The 19057-nt window shown below is 45.1% G+C and overlaps 1 protein-coding gene across 1 annotated transcript in view; it reads left to right on the top strand.

Moving 5' to 3' along the window:
• LOC138569550 (kinesin-like protein KIF19) overlaps nucleotides 1-19057 on the top strand; it is a 3041213-nt gene that overhangs the window by 2961746 nt on the left and 60410 nt on the right. The window contains exon 20 of the mRNA XM_069647615.1: nucleotides 514-624. Coding sequence (XP_069503716.1) covers nucleotides 514-624 — 111 coding nt within the window. The remainder of the gene's footprint in view (nucleotides 1-513; nucleotides 625-19057) is intronic.

Raw genomic sequence — 19057 nt, 5'->3', positions numbered from 1 at the left:
ATTTTAAGACTGGGATAACAGTGGGTTGGGGTAATAGGACAGATGTCTCTGGAGGAATAGTAAAGCATTTTGCGAATAGAGACATGTCTGTGGTCATACAGTTGTGGCAAGAACAATATAAGATTGATCCACACATGTGTAATATACTATAAGTATGATATTTATTCTTATTGCTTATTTCAAGAAATGTCTAGGTTCAAACTCTTACTATACACTCAGCTCATGCATAATCATTTTATAATCAACTGGAAATCATGTTTTGCCCTAAACTGACACTACAACTATGAAACACATTCATCCCATCAAAAGTGTTGTTTGATAACAAATCAAACAATTTTTATGAACCTTTTATTCCCTTTTAAGTGATTTGAAGCTTTTGTATAATCAAAGACTTCAATAATAATGAATCTGCATGAAACATTTATTGGATATTGTTTATTGTTTGTGTATGCTGCCAGAATGCTGATAGAGTTCTCCTTTTTCCATTTCTTGCTCCTGTTTTTCGATACATAGTTGATACTAGTCCACTTCAGATTTTGGAAGTCAACAGTGCCCCAGCGAGCACAATCCATCAAAGCAATGCAGGCCAGAACCGAGGGCAGATTCTACAGAAACGGGTAAAAGGTCTGTATAGTAAATTATATAACCTGTCCTCTCCTATATTCATAGCAATTTCTATTGAAGTACTTCATATTTATTTTCATTTCCTTTTAGACAATCCGGCATAGAACAATATTAATGGGTTGCATATTCTCTCGATGTCTGACTAATAAAGTGTCACATATAATTCCCACTGTGCAAGCAAAAACAATATAAAACAATACTTTTCCTTGAATAGCCATGATCTTTATAGATCTGTGTTCCTAAATCACTTGTTCCCACAGTTAACAAACTATCTACATAGAGAGACAATTACAGAACAATAACTGTCTGCAAGAACACAATGGGCCCTTTTCAAGGCAATATGCAACCTACCTTAACGATATGGCATTTCCCTGCCTAGGACACATGGATATCTGCTTTTGAACTTTTATGAGTTGTTAGATTGCAACCTCATACCTAAGATGTTTGCAAGTGTTTAGTGCAGGCTGATAAACAAAGTTGCAATCCAACTTTGGGCACCTTTTAAGTGGGAGCCTCATCAACAAGTGCTGTAATTTCTAATGCTAAATCCTTCAAATCATACCCAATGGTCATTGGCTGAACATTTCATTATGAAAACGTTTTCTCCGCTTTATTCACCATATGCAAATACACATAATTTAACAATATTGTTATTATGCTTTAATATATTAAAGCATAATTTAGAGAAAGCAGTCAAAGCTGAACATTTATTGGAACAAGTTGAACAGAAAGCACTATAATAAATCAGATCCTCACAGGAAGCTTATACCAAATAGCCATTGCACAAGCTCAAAAAGACTAAGACAAAGTTAATGGTTGTGAAACTTTGGAGCCTCCAGCCTTAAGGAATCTTTACTATGAAGGCCCCTGTGCCCCATTACTAAGCCAAGAAGAATCAGTGAGTGACGGACACTGAAGGTTCTCAGTTAACAAAATGGGTTTACTGTGGTTCGATATAAGGCTTGATATAAGATATAAGGTTTGGGCAGAATAACGAAAAAATAACAAAAGACTTTTCCAGGCTTTCCACTATGGCAAAGAAAGTCTTTGGATGCAATTAAAAGCTCTCTTCTTTCAAAAAGCTCAGTTTGGGGTCCTGTTCAGGAGATATTTCAATCACTCACTGTTTGGAGTTTAGGTGGACCTGCACTTGCTTCTTGGTCATGTATTTCCTAGGTTTCTGTCAGCTTCCTCTCATCCTGGTTGTCTGGGTTGCTTGGATACCCTTCGTGTCGATCTTCCGGGCCTGAGTGTGCTTATAATGGAGGGAGACTGAAGTGTCTCCAGGAAAGCTTAAAAGTCTCCACCAGAGTCTGTGCCAAGTTTCTTTTCCCTGACTCTAGGACCTGTCACTGTTCCCAGACACCAAGCCTTCTTCTATCTCCCGAAACGTTGAGATTATCCTTTTCCTAAGGAGGTCACGTATTCCCTGTTTCTTCTCTCCTTTCTTGGCTCCTCTACCAACGACTCTACTCTCCATTGCTCTTTCCTCCTCCTCTCCTTTACCTTTATCAGGCTTAATTGGTTCCTGCTGTTTTTCTGTAGCCTCCAGCCTCAACTGAGCTAACGTTCTTCTCTCACCCCATGGAACTAGCTTTCATCTCCCCCACTCCTTAAGTTTTTTATGCTTATTGTTCACCTCCTCCTTATACTCCACCACTTCCAGATCTATCTCCTCCTCCTTCTTGATTCTCCCTTATTGCTGGTCACCTCTTATTTTTCTCTTCCCTATGGATGATTTTCTCTTCTTGATGCAGAGCCTCCTCCTCTATTTTCCTCTCTCCAACTTTCCTCCTCTCCTTCTGAACTTCCCTGCCTCCTCTCTAATCTTCATCCTCTAGCCTCCTGTTTTCCTCTCCATCTTCACCTTCTTCTGTGATCTCATTCCTCCAGCCTAATACACTGCACTTCCACTCTCCAAATGCCCACAGTGTTGTGGCAGTTCCCAATCCTTATATAGGATCACCAGCCCACCACAAGAGACCTTGTTTGCAAAGTGGGAGTTATGTGGCAGGCTTTTGTTCCTTGAAACAGGATTAGTTGTGCTTTAGTGAACCACAGCCTTGGTGCTGCATTTCTAGGCCGCCTCCCCTGTGAGGGCCCCTGCAGACCGAGCCATTATCCAGGCCCGGCTGCCATCTATAATTCATAATCCGTGAGAAGGACTCGGCTCACTGGTGCTGCGTGCTCTGTGGGACAGCCCGTGTTCACTCACTTATTAACCTTAACCAACAGAGTTTGTTATCTGAAGACAGTAGACTGCACAAAGAGGAAATTGTGGTTCACTAGGATTTATTTTCAACTTTGACAAAAAGGGCCAGGATGCTTTTTGCCTGCTTGAGTCAACAGACTGTAAGGATTAGAGGATCTCCCTCTCTGTCGCTCACGTACTCTCGTAGCTCTCTTTTGTCGTACTTGTGCTGCTACTGGAATAAGACCACCCCCTGATGTCTGGTAGCCCTACAAGTGATTCTGAACCTCTACCAACAGACTCATTTATAATTGAAGCTTGATTCTTACTCCCCACTGGAGTCAACCAGAAAGCCCTTCCTCGGTTTTCACAAGCAGGCTAACTGATTTGCCACCATCTCCCTGTCTTGGCTTCAAACTCTCTTAATAGCATTTTTTACCTGTGCTTTTCCTGCTCCTCCTTGATGCCATGCCACATGCCCATTCCTCCTGCCTTGGTCTTCACCCCTTCAGATGGGGGTATTACCCCTAACCCCTGCCTTGGGCCAGACATGCCTTCTTCTGATGTTTTCCTGTGCTCACTAGCTGGTTCTGTCTGGTACTCCTCTGCCTCCTCCTCCTCCTTAAGTCTGTCTTTCTCCTCTTGCTGATGCCACTCGCCCTTCTCCTTAATCTCCCACTCTCTGACAATACCCTTTCTCTTATGATATCCCTCCTCCGTATCCTAAGGCACTTCTCAACCTCCTTCCTCCAATCTTATCTTTCCTGATGATCCATCTCCCCCTCCCGCCTTCAATCTCCTCTCTACACCTCCTGCCTCTAATCTCCTTGCTCTTTCTGCCTCCAATCTCCTATCTCTACCTTATGCCATCAGTTGCCTCTCTGTACCTCCTATCTTCTCTGTTCTGATGATGATTCTTCTCTTCTTGCCTCAGCCACACCCCTGTCCTCCCGGCTGAGCATTTTATACTGTGATGTTTCCTCCCCATGGGTTGAACTTTGGGGATGGACCTGCAGTTGTGGGTGATTATTGATGGTAGCTTGTGATTAACCCTTGTCATTTGGGCTCCTCCTGTCAGGGGTGTGGGCTATGGGCTGCAGATTCCTGAATGAGTATAGACTGAGGCTTTAAAAGACGAGTCTGCCCTCTTGGATGGGGGAAATTTCATCTGTGCACAAAATGGAGTAAATTCTGAGCTCTAGTTGCAGAGACTCTTCTGCCCCTACTCGCTCTGAGGAATGCGGGTAGCATCTGCTGTTTTCTGTCTCCGATTATGTAAGTGTCTGACAAGCAATGGTAACCACGTGATATATGTAATTTTGATTACATGCCTATGATGTGGGTCTCAGATCACCTTACAGGGCCAGTGCAAAGCAAAGAGAACATGTGGCTCATCCCTGACAACCACTGGGGGCTAAGTGGAGATGACCAGAAGTTCCCCATAACTTCGTATACCATCATCATCCAGCTTGTGGAGTATTGATGCCCTCTTGCTCACCTCATTGTCAAAGTCATGCAGATGATGGTGCTTTGATTGCCAGGAGCCCCCTACTCACTCCAAATCCTGATCAATCTATAGGTGCATTTTATGGCCTCCATAGACCTAAAAGTTAAAGTGGCAAAGTCTGTGGTTGTTAGTTACACTTTGAAAAAGCACCATAAGAGGGGTTTAATGTACTCTACTGGCATGGCTAACAGGATGCCAGAAAAAGAGAGATTTACTTATCTAGGGATGATGTTTGGGAAAAACACTTAGGGCTTTGATCACATAAACATTGCAACCAGGAAGCTGACACAGAGTATAAGGCCTGTCAACTAATTTGGTGTGGTATTTAAGCTCCAACGCTAATGACTATTTACATTGCCCGTGCTAAAGCTATGGACTTTATGGGGCTGAGGCAGGGGGCTTTGAAGTACCACCTAAATTCCAGGCCATTGAAAATCGATTTTGCTGGAGGACCCAGAAGCTCCCCAGCCATGCACCTAGTTTTAAAATACATTCCGAACTAGGTATAAGTCCAATCTTGGAGCTTTGGGATAGAGGCCCGCTTAAAATCTGTCTATCTGCCCAATATAACAATAAAGCAAAAGTAACTAACCTCATTTTAGATCATAGCATGATTCACCCTAGAGTGAAAAAGTATCCCTGGTGTAATCATGTTATGAATTCTCTGGTTGCTGCTCATGCTGAGAATCTGTGGGGCACCAGTTTTATGCTTGCAAAAATCCAAAATACAGATAATCCGGAAACTTGGAGCAACTAACGGAGAGAATCTGGGGATGGTTTGGATTCTGTGGCAAATCATGCAGAGTTTAACTCCTTTTTAGTTAAAGGAATACACCCTTATTTAGCTTTCACTTTCTTTAAGTTTGACCGTTTGGCAGTAACTGGGCATCATTTTAATATACTCCCAATAAATTGATGGTTTTCCTGTTAGCATAAGCAGGAGACAGTACCGAATAGTTACTGCCATTTTTGCCCCAAAAAGATTGAATTGGGCTTAAACTTTACACTTATCTGGTCAAGCTATGTAAACATATGCACTCAATATCTGATTCCTATCCTGAAGAAGTCTAACGTTAGAAAGTGGCTTCCAGAAATTAAACTTCTGCTATCCTGTAATGATCACGGGATGTTTATATGGGTGTCATGATGCCTACCCCCGGACATCCGGATCAAGCCCATCAGCCCCAGGAGCAGGCATCCAGATATTTAATAAAACCCCAGCAGCCCCGGCTGGGGGCTGTCTGGGTTCAGTCCTGGCGCCTTAGCCGCCAGGCTCATAATAGAAATCAGTCCTGGCGCCATAGGCGCCAGGCTCATAGACTTTACTTACCTCATGCAAACCATGCTGCAAATGAATCCAAGCCAACGTGAGGCCTGGATGGGACTATGTTTCTACAGGGACTATTTTTTACTCGGGTGTGGTTCTAGGGACTTCTTACCTGGAACTACTTTGGAGGCTATTTAAACCACGCCCGAACAGCAGCACATGCTTCGTGTTATTCTGCATCCAGCAGTGTAACGCTCACCGTGCCTGCAGTCAGCATCCAGTCTTCAGCCACGCCCGTCTCGAATCCAGAGCTCCTAGCAATAGAAGAAAGAAGAAGGAAAGGTTAGAAAACAGATATTATTTCAATCCTTACCTGAATTCCGGATCCATCACGTCTTCGAACTTGAAAAGGACATTATTCTACACGCGTTGCATCGCCAGCTGCAGGGCCGCGCCATACTCACCAGTCCTCACAGCATTTTTCGATCCGGCGCAGCCTCCATCATTTTCTCTGCCAAATTCCACCATCTAGGGGACAAAAGAAACATAAGGTGAGCCGAGAGAGCCAACAAATACAACGTCTCCACCATAGACTTACCTGATTAACAATCAGAGGTATTATTCTGTAACAAACCGCAACTTCTTACGCCGCACCTGTAAGGAGAGAGAAACCAGCAATTTAAACACACGCATCTTTTGCCGGACAGTGTTGGGTAATACAGACTCTTACCTCAACACCATCAGCTGCCACAAGACAATCTTCCTTTGGACCCAGCTGCAACACAAGAAAGGAATGTACAAGAGTGAACATCGGACATATTGAACTCTTTGAACTTTATACTTACGGGTTCTCGCCTGGAACCTCAGAGTCAATATTCATCCAGTACTCTTCCAACGCCCTCAAACCAGTGAAGTAACTGGTATCTACGCGCCCCTGCATTCCACGCAGGATGGAGAGCTCATCATTTACAAACATAAGGTGAGCTAACAGAAAGTGAATATCGGTGGTGATTAGTGGGGAGAACAGTGGGGTGCCAGTACTAAAATCCACAGGTGGCTGAATCCCTTTCTCCACTTGCTGCATTTCTACAGGTCAAGCAGACGAGATTAGGCAGTCCAGTCCAGTCTGTCATCTCTGCACTACGCTTCACGTTGGAGGAGGTCGCAGCTGTCCGGGTCCGATCGACGCCCCTGTGGGAGCCAGATGAGCGTAACAGAACATGAAGCCTATCTACAAATTCCCACCCGGGCGTTATGGAAACCTCCGAAACAGACCTACTAGCCCAATTATTAGGGGAACTTAGTGCGGAAGTGCACTCTGCGCGCCAAGAGACTAATGCCCTCAGGAGAGAACTGATTGTGTCAAAGGAGCACACAGATGATCTTGCTAGACAACTGCTGCAAAATCAAACTGGGCAAACACCCCTACCTGAACTCGGGGGAAACCCAGCTCCTGCTTCATCGAGCAATCCTGTGCAAGTAATCCTACCAGGGGCTATTCCTTTAGCTCCACCTGAACGCTTTGCTGGGGACCCAAAAAGGTTTGCAGTGTTTATGAATCAATGCCGCTTGCACTTTTTATGCAGACCTGGAGCTTTTCCAAATGACCAAGCCAAAGTAGCCTTTGTACTATCATATCTTGGTGGCAGCGCAGCTGACTAGTCAATTCCACTAGTCAACCAGGATGATCCTCTTCTTCGGGATTTTCAGGGTTTTCAAAGAAGCATGGAAAGACTATTCGCCAGACATTCACAGGGACAGGCCCTGGATAACAAACTTTTATCCCTTCGACAGGGTAATCAGGATCTGCTAACCTATATCGCAACCTTCAATAAGTTGGTGGTGGAAACCGGATGGCCTGAGGAGAAACGAATTACATTATTTCATCGTGGGCTTCGGGAAGAACTCAAAGATGTTTTGAGTCAAGTTGTGAACACACCTCAGGATTGCGCAGAATATATAGACTTAGTGGTCCAGTTAGACCACCGACTTCAGAATAGAAAAGCTGAGCGAGCTAAGTTCGAGAGTCGGGTATGGGTTAAACCCAATGTCACCCCCAAAGGAACAGATGCATCAGAACCTATGCAGATCGGGGGGGTTAAAGGACCCTTAACTCAAAAGGAAAGAGAAAAGAGACGGCAGATGCAATTGTGTCTGTACTGTGGAACCACAGGACATTTTCTATGGGCTTGCCCTATAAAACCACCCAAGAAAGTAGTAGGAGTTGCTGACAAAAGTCAAATAGAGCCTGATTCGGGAAACGACCACGCCCGACAAGCGTAGAGGTCCGCTTGCCGAGCTTAAAGAAGGACACTCAGACCTCCCACCTAATTATACCAATGGTCCTAATTGATCCAAGGCAGCCATCACGTATGCGTGCAGTAAGGGCATACATTGCTAGCGGGGCCGTAGGAAACTACATGGACCACGAATTGGCCTCAAAGGTGAATCTACCCCTTTGCAAAAAGACCGCTTCGGATGTCATCACCACAGTCGATGGAACTGAAATTGCCTCTGGGCCTGTAACTCATTCCACTACTGAGCTGACACTGTTGGGTCAAGATGGGCATCGAGAAACTATTGTGTTTGATTTAATCAAGGCCCCGCAATTCCAAATAATTCTGGGAATGCCATGGTTGGAAACACATAATCCTTGTATTGATTGGCGAGAGAAGAGAGTGACCTTCCCAGATTGTGCACACACCTGTTACCTGGAAAAAACCTTGAACAAAAGCCTGGCCACCGTTACTAATCCAGTTGTGCAGTTACCTCAGGAATATCAAGAATTTAAGGATGTTTTTTAAAAAGAACAGGCAAATACCTTACCACCTCACAGTTCATACGATTGTCAAATTGACCTAGTACCCGGTGCACAACCTCCATGCAGTAGAATCTACGCCCTTACGGAACCCGAAAATCTTCACCTACGACAATATCTGGACCAATACCTTGCTAATGGCTTAATTCGTCCATCCAAATCACCTGCATTCTCAGCTCTATTCTTCGTGCCTAAAAAGGAAGGTGACCTTAGAACGTGCATAGACTACCGCGCATTAAATCAGATTACAGTAAAAAAACGATACCCATTGCCTCTGATCCCCGAATTACTAGACCAAGTAAAGGATGCTTGTATCTACACTAAGTTAGACCTCCGAGGGGCATATCATCTGGTACGTGTAAAGAAAGGCGATGAATGGAAGACTGCCTTTCACACCAAGTACGGGTTATTCGAATACCAGGTGATGCCCTTCGGGTTGTGCAATGCACCAGCAGCCTTCCAGTATTTTATGAACGATGTCCTTCGTGAACTCATTGACGTCTGTGTTGTCGTATACATAGACGATATTCTAGTGTACTCCTCCTCAGAATCAGACCATGTGAAGCACGTTCGTGCAGTCCTAGAGAAACTACGCCAGCACAAATTATAGGCAAAATTGGAGAAATGGGTTTTTCATTCTACAGAAGTTGAATTCCTGGGATTTATCCTGACTCCAAAAGGATTTCGAATGGACTCTCGAAAGGTGGACGCAATCCTCAAGTGGCGATCACCCAGTTCTGTTAAAGGGGTACAAATCATGCTTGGATTTGCTAATTTCTATCGCAGATTTTTTCCTGAATTCTCACATATTGTACACCCCATCACAGCACTTTCGCGAAAAAACAAACGTTTTTTGTGGACTGAAGAGGCTGAAAGAGCCTTCCAAGAGCTAAAATCGAAATTCACGTCTGCACCTGTCTTAAAGCATCCACGCCCTGAGCTTCCATACATAGTTGAAACTGATGCATCCATTTTAGCCATGGGATCTGTCCTGTCCCAGAAGGATCCCAAAACCGGTCAACTTCATCCAGTAGCATTCTGGTCAAGAAAGTTCTCAGCACCCGAATTAAACTATGCGGTTACTGATAAGGATTTATTAGCCATCAAGTCCACCTTCAAGGCTTGGCGGCATTATCTTCTCGGTGCCAGGCATACCATCACTGTAATCACAGATCACAGGAATCTGCAGTATTTGAAAACAGTCAAGGCCCAATCATCGCATCAACTTCTGTGGGCATTATACTTTGCCGAATTCGATTTCGTGATCACTTATCGACCAGATTGTAAAAACGGCAAGGCAGATGCCCTATCCTGAATAGGGATGGGAGAAGTATATTCGAACCCGGAACCGGTGCCTGTAATTTCAGAACAAAGAATTCTGGGCATAACTACTCTACAGACTCTAGAAGACATTCATTTAAAAATCCAACAACTTTTCGATCCAACAGCCCTGCAGGACTGGGTAAAGAAAGGCCAAGATTATTCAGTCATCAATGGCCTGCCTTACTATCAAGGATGTCTATTTCTACCACACAAGGAACTTCAAGAACTAGTCATCTCCAATTATCATGACGCCCTTATGGAAGGACACCCAGGTATCGCAAAAACTGAAGCTAAAATTAAAAGACAATTCTGGTGGCCCACCTGGCAAAAGGACGTAAAGTCATTTGTGATTTCTTGTGGTATCTGCAACCAAAACAAAAGTCAGAAGAAAAAACCAGCTGGCCTTTTGCAACCTTTGGATATTCCACCTACACCATGGCACACCTTGTTTTTAGACTTCATTACAGATCTACCTCCGTGTAATGGATTTAACACCATTCTAGTTATTGTGGATCTATTTTCCAAAATGGCCCACTTTATTCCTTTAAAAGGATTACCTTCCGCTTCGATTTTGGCCAAGGAATTTCTCGAAAACATTGTTTGAATCCATGGATTTCCTTCCGTATTGGTCTCTGACCGAGGTAGTCAATTAATTTCGCAATTTTGGAAGAAATGCTGTCAATTGGCGCAAATCGACGTAAGGCTATCAACCAGTCACCACCCCCAAACTGATGGTCAGACGGAGAGGACCAACCAGACTCTTGAACAATACCTACGTTGTATGCTACACCAAACCGAAAGCAATTGGAAATATATTTTATGGATTTCCGAATACGGATACAATAACTCCCTACATTCAGGAACCGGACAAAGCCCCTTTTATACCATATATGGACATCATCCTCGAACCTCAGAACTCGATTCGCCTCAACACTTACAAATGCCTGTAGTGACTCCCCTGCACTCTACTATTACACAAGCCTTTAAGGAAGCAATAGAACACTTGAAACAAGCAAAGGAGAAATACAAGAAAAATACTGATCGACATAGAAGTGAAACTCCACAATACCAGATTGGAGATCAAGTTTGGCTAGCTACAAAACACATACCTCTAAAGGGAACTCGAACTTTCAATCCTAGATATTTGGGACCTTACACCATTAGGCCATTATCAACCCGGTGGCCATCAAATTGGAATTACCCTCTAATTTGCGGATTCATCCTGTCTTTCATGTTTCACTTCTAAAACCAGTTCAACCTGAGACAAGATTAACCAAACCACCTGACCCCATTCTAATAGATGGAGAACCTGAATTTGAGGTAAAGAATATCCTGGACTCTAAGATGGTTGAATCAAGACTTTTTTATTAAATCGACTGGAAGGGTTACGGACACAAGAAAGGTCATGGGAACCTAGTGACCACATTCAGGCACCTCGGTTGGTGAAGAAATTCCATCGGAACTTCCCAGACAAACCAGGACCAAGGGGAAGAGCAACTTTAGGAGGGGCCATGGGGGGGAGTGCTGTCATGATGTCTACCCCCGGGCATCCGGATGAAGCCCATCAGCCACAGGAGCAGGCATCCAGGTATTTAATAAAACCCCAGCAGCCCCAGGTGGGGGCTGTCTGGGTTCAGTCCTGGCGCCTTAGGCGCCAGGCTCATAATAGAAATCAGTCCTTGCGCCATAGGCACCAGGCTCATAGACTTTACTTACCTCATGCAGACCATGCTACAAATGAATCCAAGCCAACGTGAGGCCTGGATGGGACTATTTTTCTATAGGGACTATTTTTTACTCGGTTGTGGTTCTAGGGACTTCTTACCTGGAACTACTTTGGAGGCTATTTAAACCACACCCGAACAGCAGCATATGCTTCGTGATATGATATGATATGATATGGCATTTGTAACGCGCCTATACACAAGTGTTTCAAGGCGCGATGAGGCAGGGAGGGGGGGACAAAAGGAGACAGACAACTATCCTACTAGGCCAGGTGTCATTCAGATCGCGCAAGTGCAAGGTTAAGGGGATGGGAAAAGTGCAAGGGGGAAAGAGAGGGGGGAAAGTGCAGTACACGGTTAGTAACGAACAAGATAAATCATAGGGGCCAGCTGGTGGCAAGTGCAAGATAAGTGCAGACAAGTTCTGGGAAGAGGGGCTGTAGGGATACAGAGACAGTTCCGCAGTGCAAGGGTTGCCGGGAAAGGCAGTGCAGGGGAGAGTGGCTGGGCCAAGGGCCGAGATTGGTGAGTGGCCCAGTTGCTGATTTAGTACAATTTCAGTGATTTAGCAGGGGAGAGAGGGAGAGAAAGCAGAAGCAAAAAGGAGGGTTTTGAGGCACTTCCGGAACCGGAGATGGTTCTCCTCAAGTTTTAGGGAGGCAGGAAGGCTGTTCCTGCTGGGAGACCCCTGCAGCAGAGAGAGATCTCCCAGCATCCAGCAGCGTAACGCTCACCGTGCCTGCAGTCAGCATCCAGTCTTCAGCCACGCCCGTCTCGAATCCAGAGCTCCTAGCAATAGAAGAAAGAATAAGGAAAGGTTAGAAAACAGATATTATTTCAATCCTTACCTGAATTTCCGGATCCATCACGTCTTCGAACTTGAAAAGGACATTATTCTACACACGTCGCATCGCCAGCTGCAGGGCCGCGCCATACTCACCAGTCCTCACAGCATTTTTCAATCCGGCGCAGCCTCCATCATTTTCTCCGCCAAATTCCACCATCTAGGGGACAAAAGAAACATAAGGTGAGCCGAGAGAGCCAACAAATACAACCTCTCCACCATAGACTTACCTGATTAACAAGCGGAGGCATTATTCTGTAACAAACTGCAACTTCTTACGCCGCACCTGTAAGGAGAGAGAAACCAGCAATTTAAACACACGCATCTTTTGCCGGACAGTGTTGGGTAATACAGACTCTTACCTCAACACCATCAGCTGCCACAAGACAATCTTCCCTTGGACCCAGCTGCAACACAAAAAAGGAATGTACAAGAGTGAACATCGGACACATTGAACTCTTTGAACTTTATACTTACGGGTTCTCGCCTGGAACCTCAGAGTCAATATTCATCCAGAACTCTTCCAACGCCCTCAAACCAGTGAAGTAACTGGTATCTACGCGCACCTGCATTCCACGTAGGATGGAGAGCTCATCATTTACAAACATAAGGTGAGCTTATAGAAAGTGAATATCGGTGGTGATTAGTGGGGAGAACAGTGGGGTGCCATTACTAAAATCCACGGGTGGCTGAATCCCTTTCTCCACTTGCAGGAGAATATTTCTATGGGTCAAGCAGACGAGATTAGGCGGTCCAGTCCAGTCTGTCATCTCTGCACTACGCTTCACGTTGGAGGAGATCGCAGCTGTCCGGGTCCGATCGACGCCCCTGTCGGAGCCAAGTGAGCGTAACAGAACACAAAGCCTATCTACAAATTCCCACCCGGGCGTTATGGAAACCTCGGAAACAGACCAACTAGCCCAATTATTAGGGGAACTTAGGGCGGAAGTGCACTCTGCGCGCCAAGAAACTAATGCCCTCAGGAGAGAACTGATTGTGTCAAAGGAGCGCACAGATGATCTTGCTAGACAACTGCTGCAAAATCAAGCTAGGCAAACACCCCTACCTGGACTCGGGGGAAACCCAGCTCCTGCTTCATCGAGCAATCCTGTGCAAGTAATCCTACCAGGGGCTATTCCTTTAGCTCCACCCGAACGCTTTGCTGGGGACCCAAAAAGGTTTGCAGTGTTCATGAATCAATGCCGCTTGCACTTTTTATGCAGACCTGGAGCTTTTCCAAATGACCAAGCCAAAGTAGCCTTTGTACTATCATATCTTAGTGGCAGCGCAGCTGACTAGTCAATTCCACTAGTCAACCAGATGATCCTCTTCTTCGGGATTTTCAGGGTTTTCAAAGAAGCATGGAAAGACTATTCGCCAGACATTCACAGGGACAGGCCCTGGATAACGAACTTTTATACCTTTGACAGGGTAATCAGGATCTGCTAATCTATATCGCAACCTTCAATAGGTTGGTGGTGGAAACCGGATGGCCTGAGGAGAAACGAATTACATTATTTCATCGTGGGCTTCGGGGAGAACTCAAAGATGTTTTGGCTCAAGTTGTGAACCTACCTCTGGATTGTGCAGAATATGTAGACTTAGTGGTCCAGTTAGACCACCGACTTCAGAATAGAAAGGCTGAGCAAGCTAAGTTCGAGAGTCGGGTATGGGTTAAATCCAATGTCACCCCAAAGGAACAGATGCATCAGAACCTATGCAGATCGGGGGGGTTAAGGACCCTTAACTCAAAAGGAAAGAGAAAAGAGACGGCAGATGCAATTGTGTCTGTACTGTGGAACCGCAGGACATTTTCTATAGGATTGCCCTATAAAACCACCCAAGAAAGTAGTAGGAGTTGCTGACAAAAGTCAAATAGAGCCTGATTCGGGAAGCGACCACGCCCGACAAGTGTAGAGGTCTGCTTGCCGAGCTTAAAGAAGGACACTCAGACCTCCCACCTAATTATACCAATGGTCCTAATTGATCCAAGGCAGCCATCACATATACACATAGTAAGGGCATACATTGCTAGCGGGGCCGTAGGAAACTACATGGACCACAAATTGGCCTCAAGGATGAATCTACCCCTTTGCAAATAGACCGCTTTGGATGTCATCACCACAGTCGATGGAACTGAAATTGCCTCTGGGCCTGTAACTCATTCCACCACTGAGATGACACTGTTGGGTCAAGATGGGCATCGAGAAACTTTTGTGTTTGATTTAATCAAGGCCCTGCAATTCCAAATAATTCTGGGAATGCCATGGTTGGAAACACATAATCCTTGTATTGATTGGCGAGAGAAGAGAGTGACCTCCCCAGATTGTGCACACACCTGTTACCTGGAAAAAACCTTGAACAAAAGCCTGGCCACCGTTACTAATCCAGTTGTGCAGTTACCTCAGGAATATCAAGAATTTCAGGTTGTTTTTCAAAAAGAACAGGCAAATACCTTACCACCTCACAGTTCATACGATTGTCAAATTGACCTAGTACCCGGTGCACAACCTCCATGCAGTAGAATCTACGCCCTTATGGAACCCGAAAATCTTCACCTACGACAATATCTGGACCAATACCTTGCTAATGGCTTCATTCGTCCATCCAAATCACTTGCATTCTCAGCTCTATTCTTCGTGCCTAAAAGGAAGGTGACCTTGGAAAGTGCATAGACTACCGCGCATTAAATCAGATTACAGTAAAAAACCGATACCCATTGCCTCTGATCCCCGAATTACTAGACCAAGTAAAGGATGCTTGTATCTACACTAAGTTAGACCTCCGAGGGGCATATCATCTGGTACGTGTAAAGAAAGGCGATGAATGGAAGACTGCCTTTCACACCAAGTACGGGTTATTCGAATACCAGGTGATGCCCTTCGGGTTGTGCAATGCACCAGCAGCCTTCCAGTATTTTATGAACGATGTCCTTCGTGAACTCATTGACGTCTGTGTTGTCGTATACATAGACGATATTCTAGTGTACTCCTCCTCAGAATCAGACCATGTGAAGCACGTTCGTGCAGTCCTAGAGAAACTACGCCAGCACAAATTATACGCAAAATTGGAGAAATGGGTTTTTCATTCTACAGAAGTTGAATTCCTGGGATTTATCCTGACTCCAAAAGGATTTCGAATGGACTCTCGAAAGGTGGACGCAATCCTCAAGTGGCGATCACCCAGTTCTGTTAAAGGGGTACAAAGCATGCTTGGATTTGCTAATTTCTATCGCAGATTTATTCCTGAATTCTCACATATTGTACACCCCATCACAGCACTTTTGCGAAAAAACAAACGTTTTTTGTGGACTGAAGAGGCTGAAAGAGCCTTCCAAGAGCTAAAATCGAAATTCACGTCTGCACCTGTCTTAAAGCATCCACGCCCTGAGCTTCCATACATAGTTGAAACTGATGCATCCAGTTTAGCCATGGGATCTGTCCTGTCCCAGAAGGATCCCAAAACCGGTCAACTTCATCCAGTAGCATTCTGGTCAAGAAAGTTCTCAGCACCCGAATTAAACTATGCGGTTACTGATAAGGATTTATTAGCCATCAAGTCCACCTTCAAGGCTTGGCGGCATTATCTTCTCGGTGCCAGGCATACCATCACTGTAATCACAGATCACAGGAATCTGCAGTATTTGAAAACAGTCAAGGCCCAATCATCGCGTCAACTTCTGTGGGCATTATACTTTGCCGAATTCGATTTCGTGATCACTTATCGACCAGATTGTAAAAACGGCAAGGCAGATGCCCTATCCTGAATAGGGATGGGAGAAGTATATTCGAACCCGGAACCGGTGCCTATAATTTCAGAACAAAGAATTCTTGGCATAACTACTCTACAGACTCTAGAAGACATTCATTTAAAAATCCAACAACTTTTCGATCCAACAGCCCTGCAGGACTGGGTAAAGAAAGGCCAAGATTATTCAGTCATCAATGGCCTGCCTTACTATCAAGGATGTCTATTTCTACCACACAAGGAACTTCAAGAACTAGTCATCTCCAATTATCATGACGCCCTTATGGAAGGACACCCAGGTATCGCAAAAACTGAAGCTAAAATTAAAAGACAATTCTGGTGGCCCACCTGGCAAAAGGACGTAAAGTCATTTGTGATGTCTTGTGGTATCTGCGACCAAAACAAAAGTCAGAAGAAAAAACCAGCTGGCCTTTTGCAACCTTTGGATATTCCACCTACACCATGGCACACCTTGTTTTTAGACTTCATTACAGATCTACCTCCGTGTAATGGATTTAACACCATTCTAGTTATTGTGGATCTATTTTCCAAAATGGCCCACTTTATTCCTTTAAAAGGATTACCTTCCGCTTCGATTTTGGCCAAGGAATTTCTCGAAAACACTGTTTGAATCCATGGATTTCCTTCCGTATTGGTCTCTGACCGAGGTAGTCAATTAATTTCGCAATTTTGGAAGAAATGCTGTCAATTGGCGCAAATCGACGTAAGGCTATCAACCAGTCACCACCCCCAAACTGATGGTCAGACGGAGAGGACCAACCAGACTCTTGAACAATACCTACGTTGTATGCTACACCAAACCGAAAGCAATTGGAAATATATTTTATGGATTTCCGAATACGGATACAATAACTCCCTACATTCAGGAACCGGACAAAGCCCCTTTTATACCATATATGGACATCATCCTCGAACCTCAGAACTCGATTCGCCTCAACACTTACAAATGCCTGCAGTGACTCCCCTGCACTCTACTATTACACAAGCCTTTAAGGAAGCAATAGAACACTTGAAACAAGCAAAGGAGAAATACAAGAAAAATACTGATCGACATAGAAGTGAAACTCCACAATACCAGATTGGAGATCAAGTTTGGCTAGCTACAAAACACATACCTCTAAAGGGAACTCGAACTTTCAATCCTAGATATTTGGGACCTTACACCATTAAGGCCATTATCAACCCGGTAGCCATCAAATTGGAATTACCCTCTAATTTGCGGATTCATCCTGTCTTTCATGTTTCACTTCTAAAACCAGTTCAACCTGAGACAAGATTAACCAAACCACCTGACCCCATCCTAATAGATGGAGAACCTGAATTTGAGGTAAAGAATATCCTGGACTCTAAGATGGTTGAATCAAGACTTTTTTATTAAATCGACTGGAAGGGTTACGGACACAAGAAAGGTCATGGGAACCTAGTGACCACGTTCAGGCACCTCGGTTGGTGAAGAAATTCCATCGGAACTTCCCAGACAAACCAGGACCAAGGGGAAGAGCAACTTTAGGAGGGGCCTTGGGGGGGAGTGCTGTCATGATGTCTACTCCCGGGCATCCGGATGAAGCCCATCAGCCCCAGGAGCAGGCATCCAGGTATTTAATAAAACCCCAGCAGCCCCAGGTGGGGGCTGTCTGGGTTCAGTCCTGGCGCCTTAGGCGCCAGGCTCATAATAGAAATCAGTCCTTGCGCCATAGGCACCAGGCTCATAGACTTTACTTACCTCATGCAGACCATGCTACAAATGAATCCAAGCCAACGTGAGGCCTGGATGGGACTATTTTTTTATAGGGACTATTTTTTACTCGGTTGTGGTTCTAGGGACTTCTTACCTGGAACTACTTTGGAGGCTATTTTAACCACACCCGAACAGCAGCATATGCTTCGTGATATGATATGATATGATATGGCATTTGTAACGCGCCTATACACAAGTGTTTCAAGGCGCGATGAGGCAGGGAGGGGGGGACAAAAGGAGACAGACAACTATCCTACTAGGCCAGGTGTCATTCAGATCGCGCAAGTGCAAGGTTAAGGGGATGGGAAAAGTGCAAGGGGGAAAGGGAGGGGGGAAAGTGCAGTACACGGTTAGTAACGAACAAGATAAATCATAGGGGCCAGCTGGTGGCAAGTGCAAGATAAGTGCAGACAAGTTCTGGGAAGAGGGGCTGTAGGGATACAGAGACAGTTCCGCAGTGAAAGGGTTGCCGGGAAAGGCAGTGCAGGGGAGAGTGGCTGGGCCAAGGGCCGAGATTGGTGAGTGGCCCAGTTGCTGATTTAGTACAATTTCAGTGATTTAGCAGGGGAGAGAGGGAGAGAAAGCAGAAGCAAATGGAGGGTTTTGAGGCACTTCCGGAACCGGAGATGGTTCTCCTCAAGTTTTAGGGAGGCAGGAAGGCTGTTCCTGCTGGGAGACCCCTGCAGCAGAGAGAGATCTCCCAGCATCCAGCAGCGTAACGCTCACCGTGCCTGCAGTCAGCATCCAGTCTTCAGCCACGCCCGTCTCGAATCCAGAGCTCCTAGCAATAGAAGAAAGAATAAGGAAAGGTTAGAAAACAGATATTATTTCAATCCTTACCTGAATTTCCGGATCCATCACGTCTTCGAACTTGAAAAGGACATTATTCTACACACGTCGCATCGCCAGCTGCAGGGCCGCGCCATACTCACCAGTCCTCACAGCATTTTTCAATCCGGCGCAGCCTCCATCATTTTCTCCGCCAAATTCCACCATCTAGGGGACAAAAGAAACATAAGGTGAGCCGAGAGAGCCAACAAATACAACCTCTCCACCATAGACTTACCTGATTAACAAGCGGAGGCATTATTCTGTAACAAACTGCAACTTCTTACGCCGCACCTGTAAGGAGAGAGAAACCAGCAATTTAAACACACGCATCTTTTGCCGGACAGTGTTGGGTAATACAGACTCTTACCTCAACACCATCAGCTGCCACAAGACAATCTTCCCTTAGACCCAGCTGCAACACA

The sequence above is a fragment of the Ambystoma mexicanum genome, chromosome 2q, assembly GCF_040938575.1.
Source record: "Ambystoma mexicanum isolate Mex_15411 chromosome 2q, UKY_AmexF1_1, whole genome shotgun sequence".
NCBI classification, from domain to species: Eukaryota; Metazoa; Chordata; class Amphibia; order Caudata; family Ambystomatidae; genus Ambystoma; species Ambystoma mexicanum.
The sequence above is the reverse complement of the archived record's forward strand: the minus strand, read 5'-3'. Positions and strand labels throughout refer to the sequence as shown.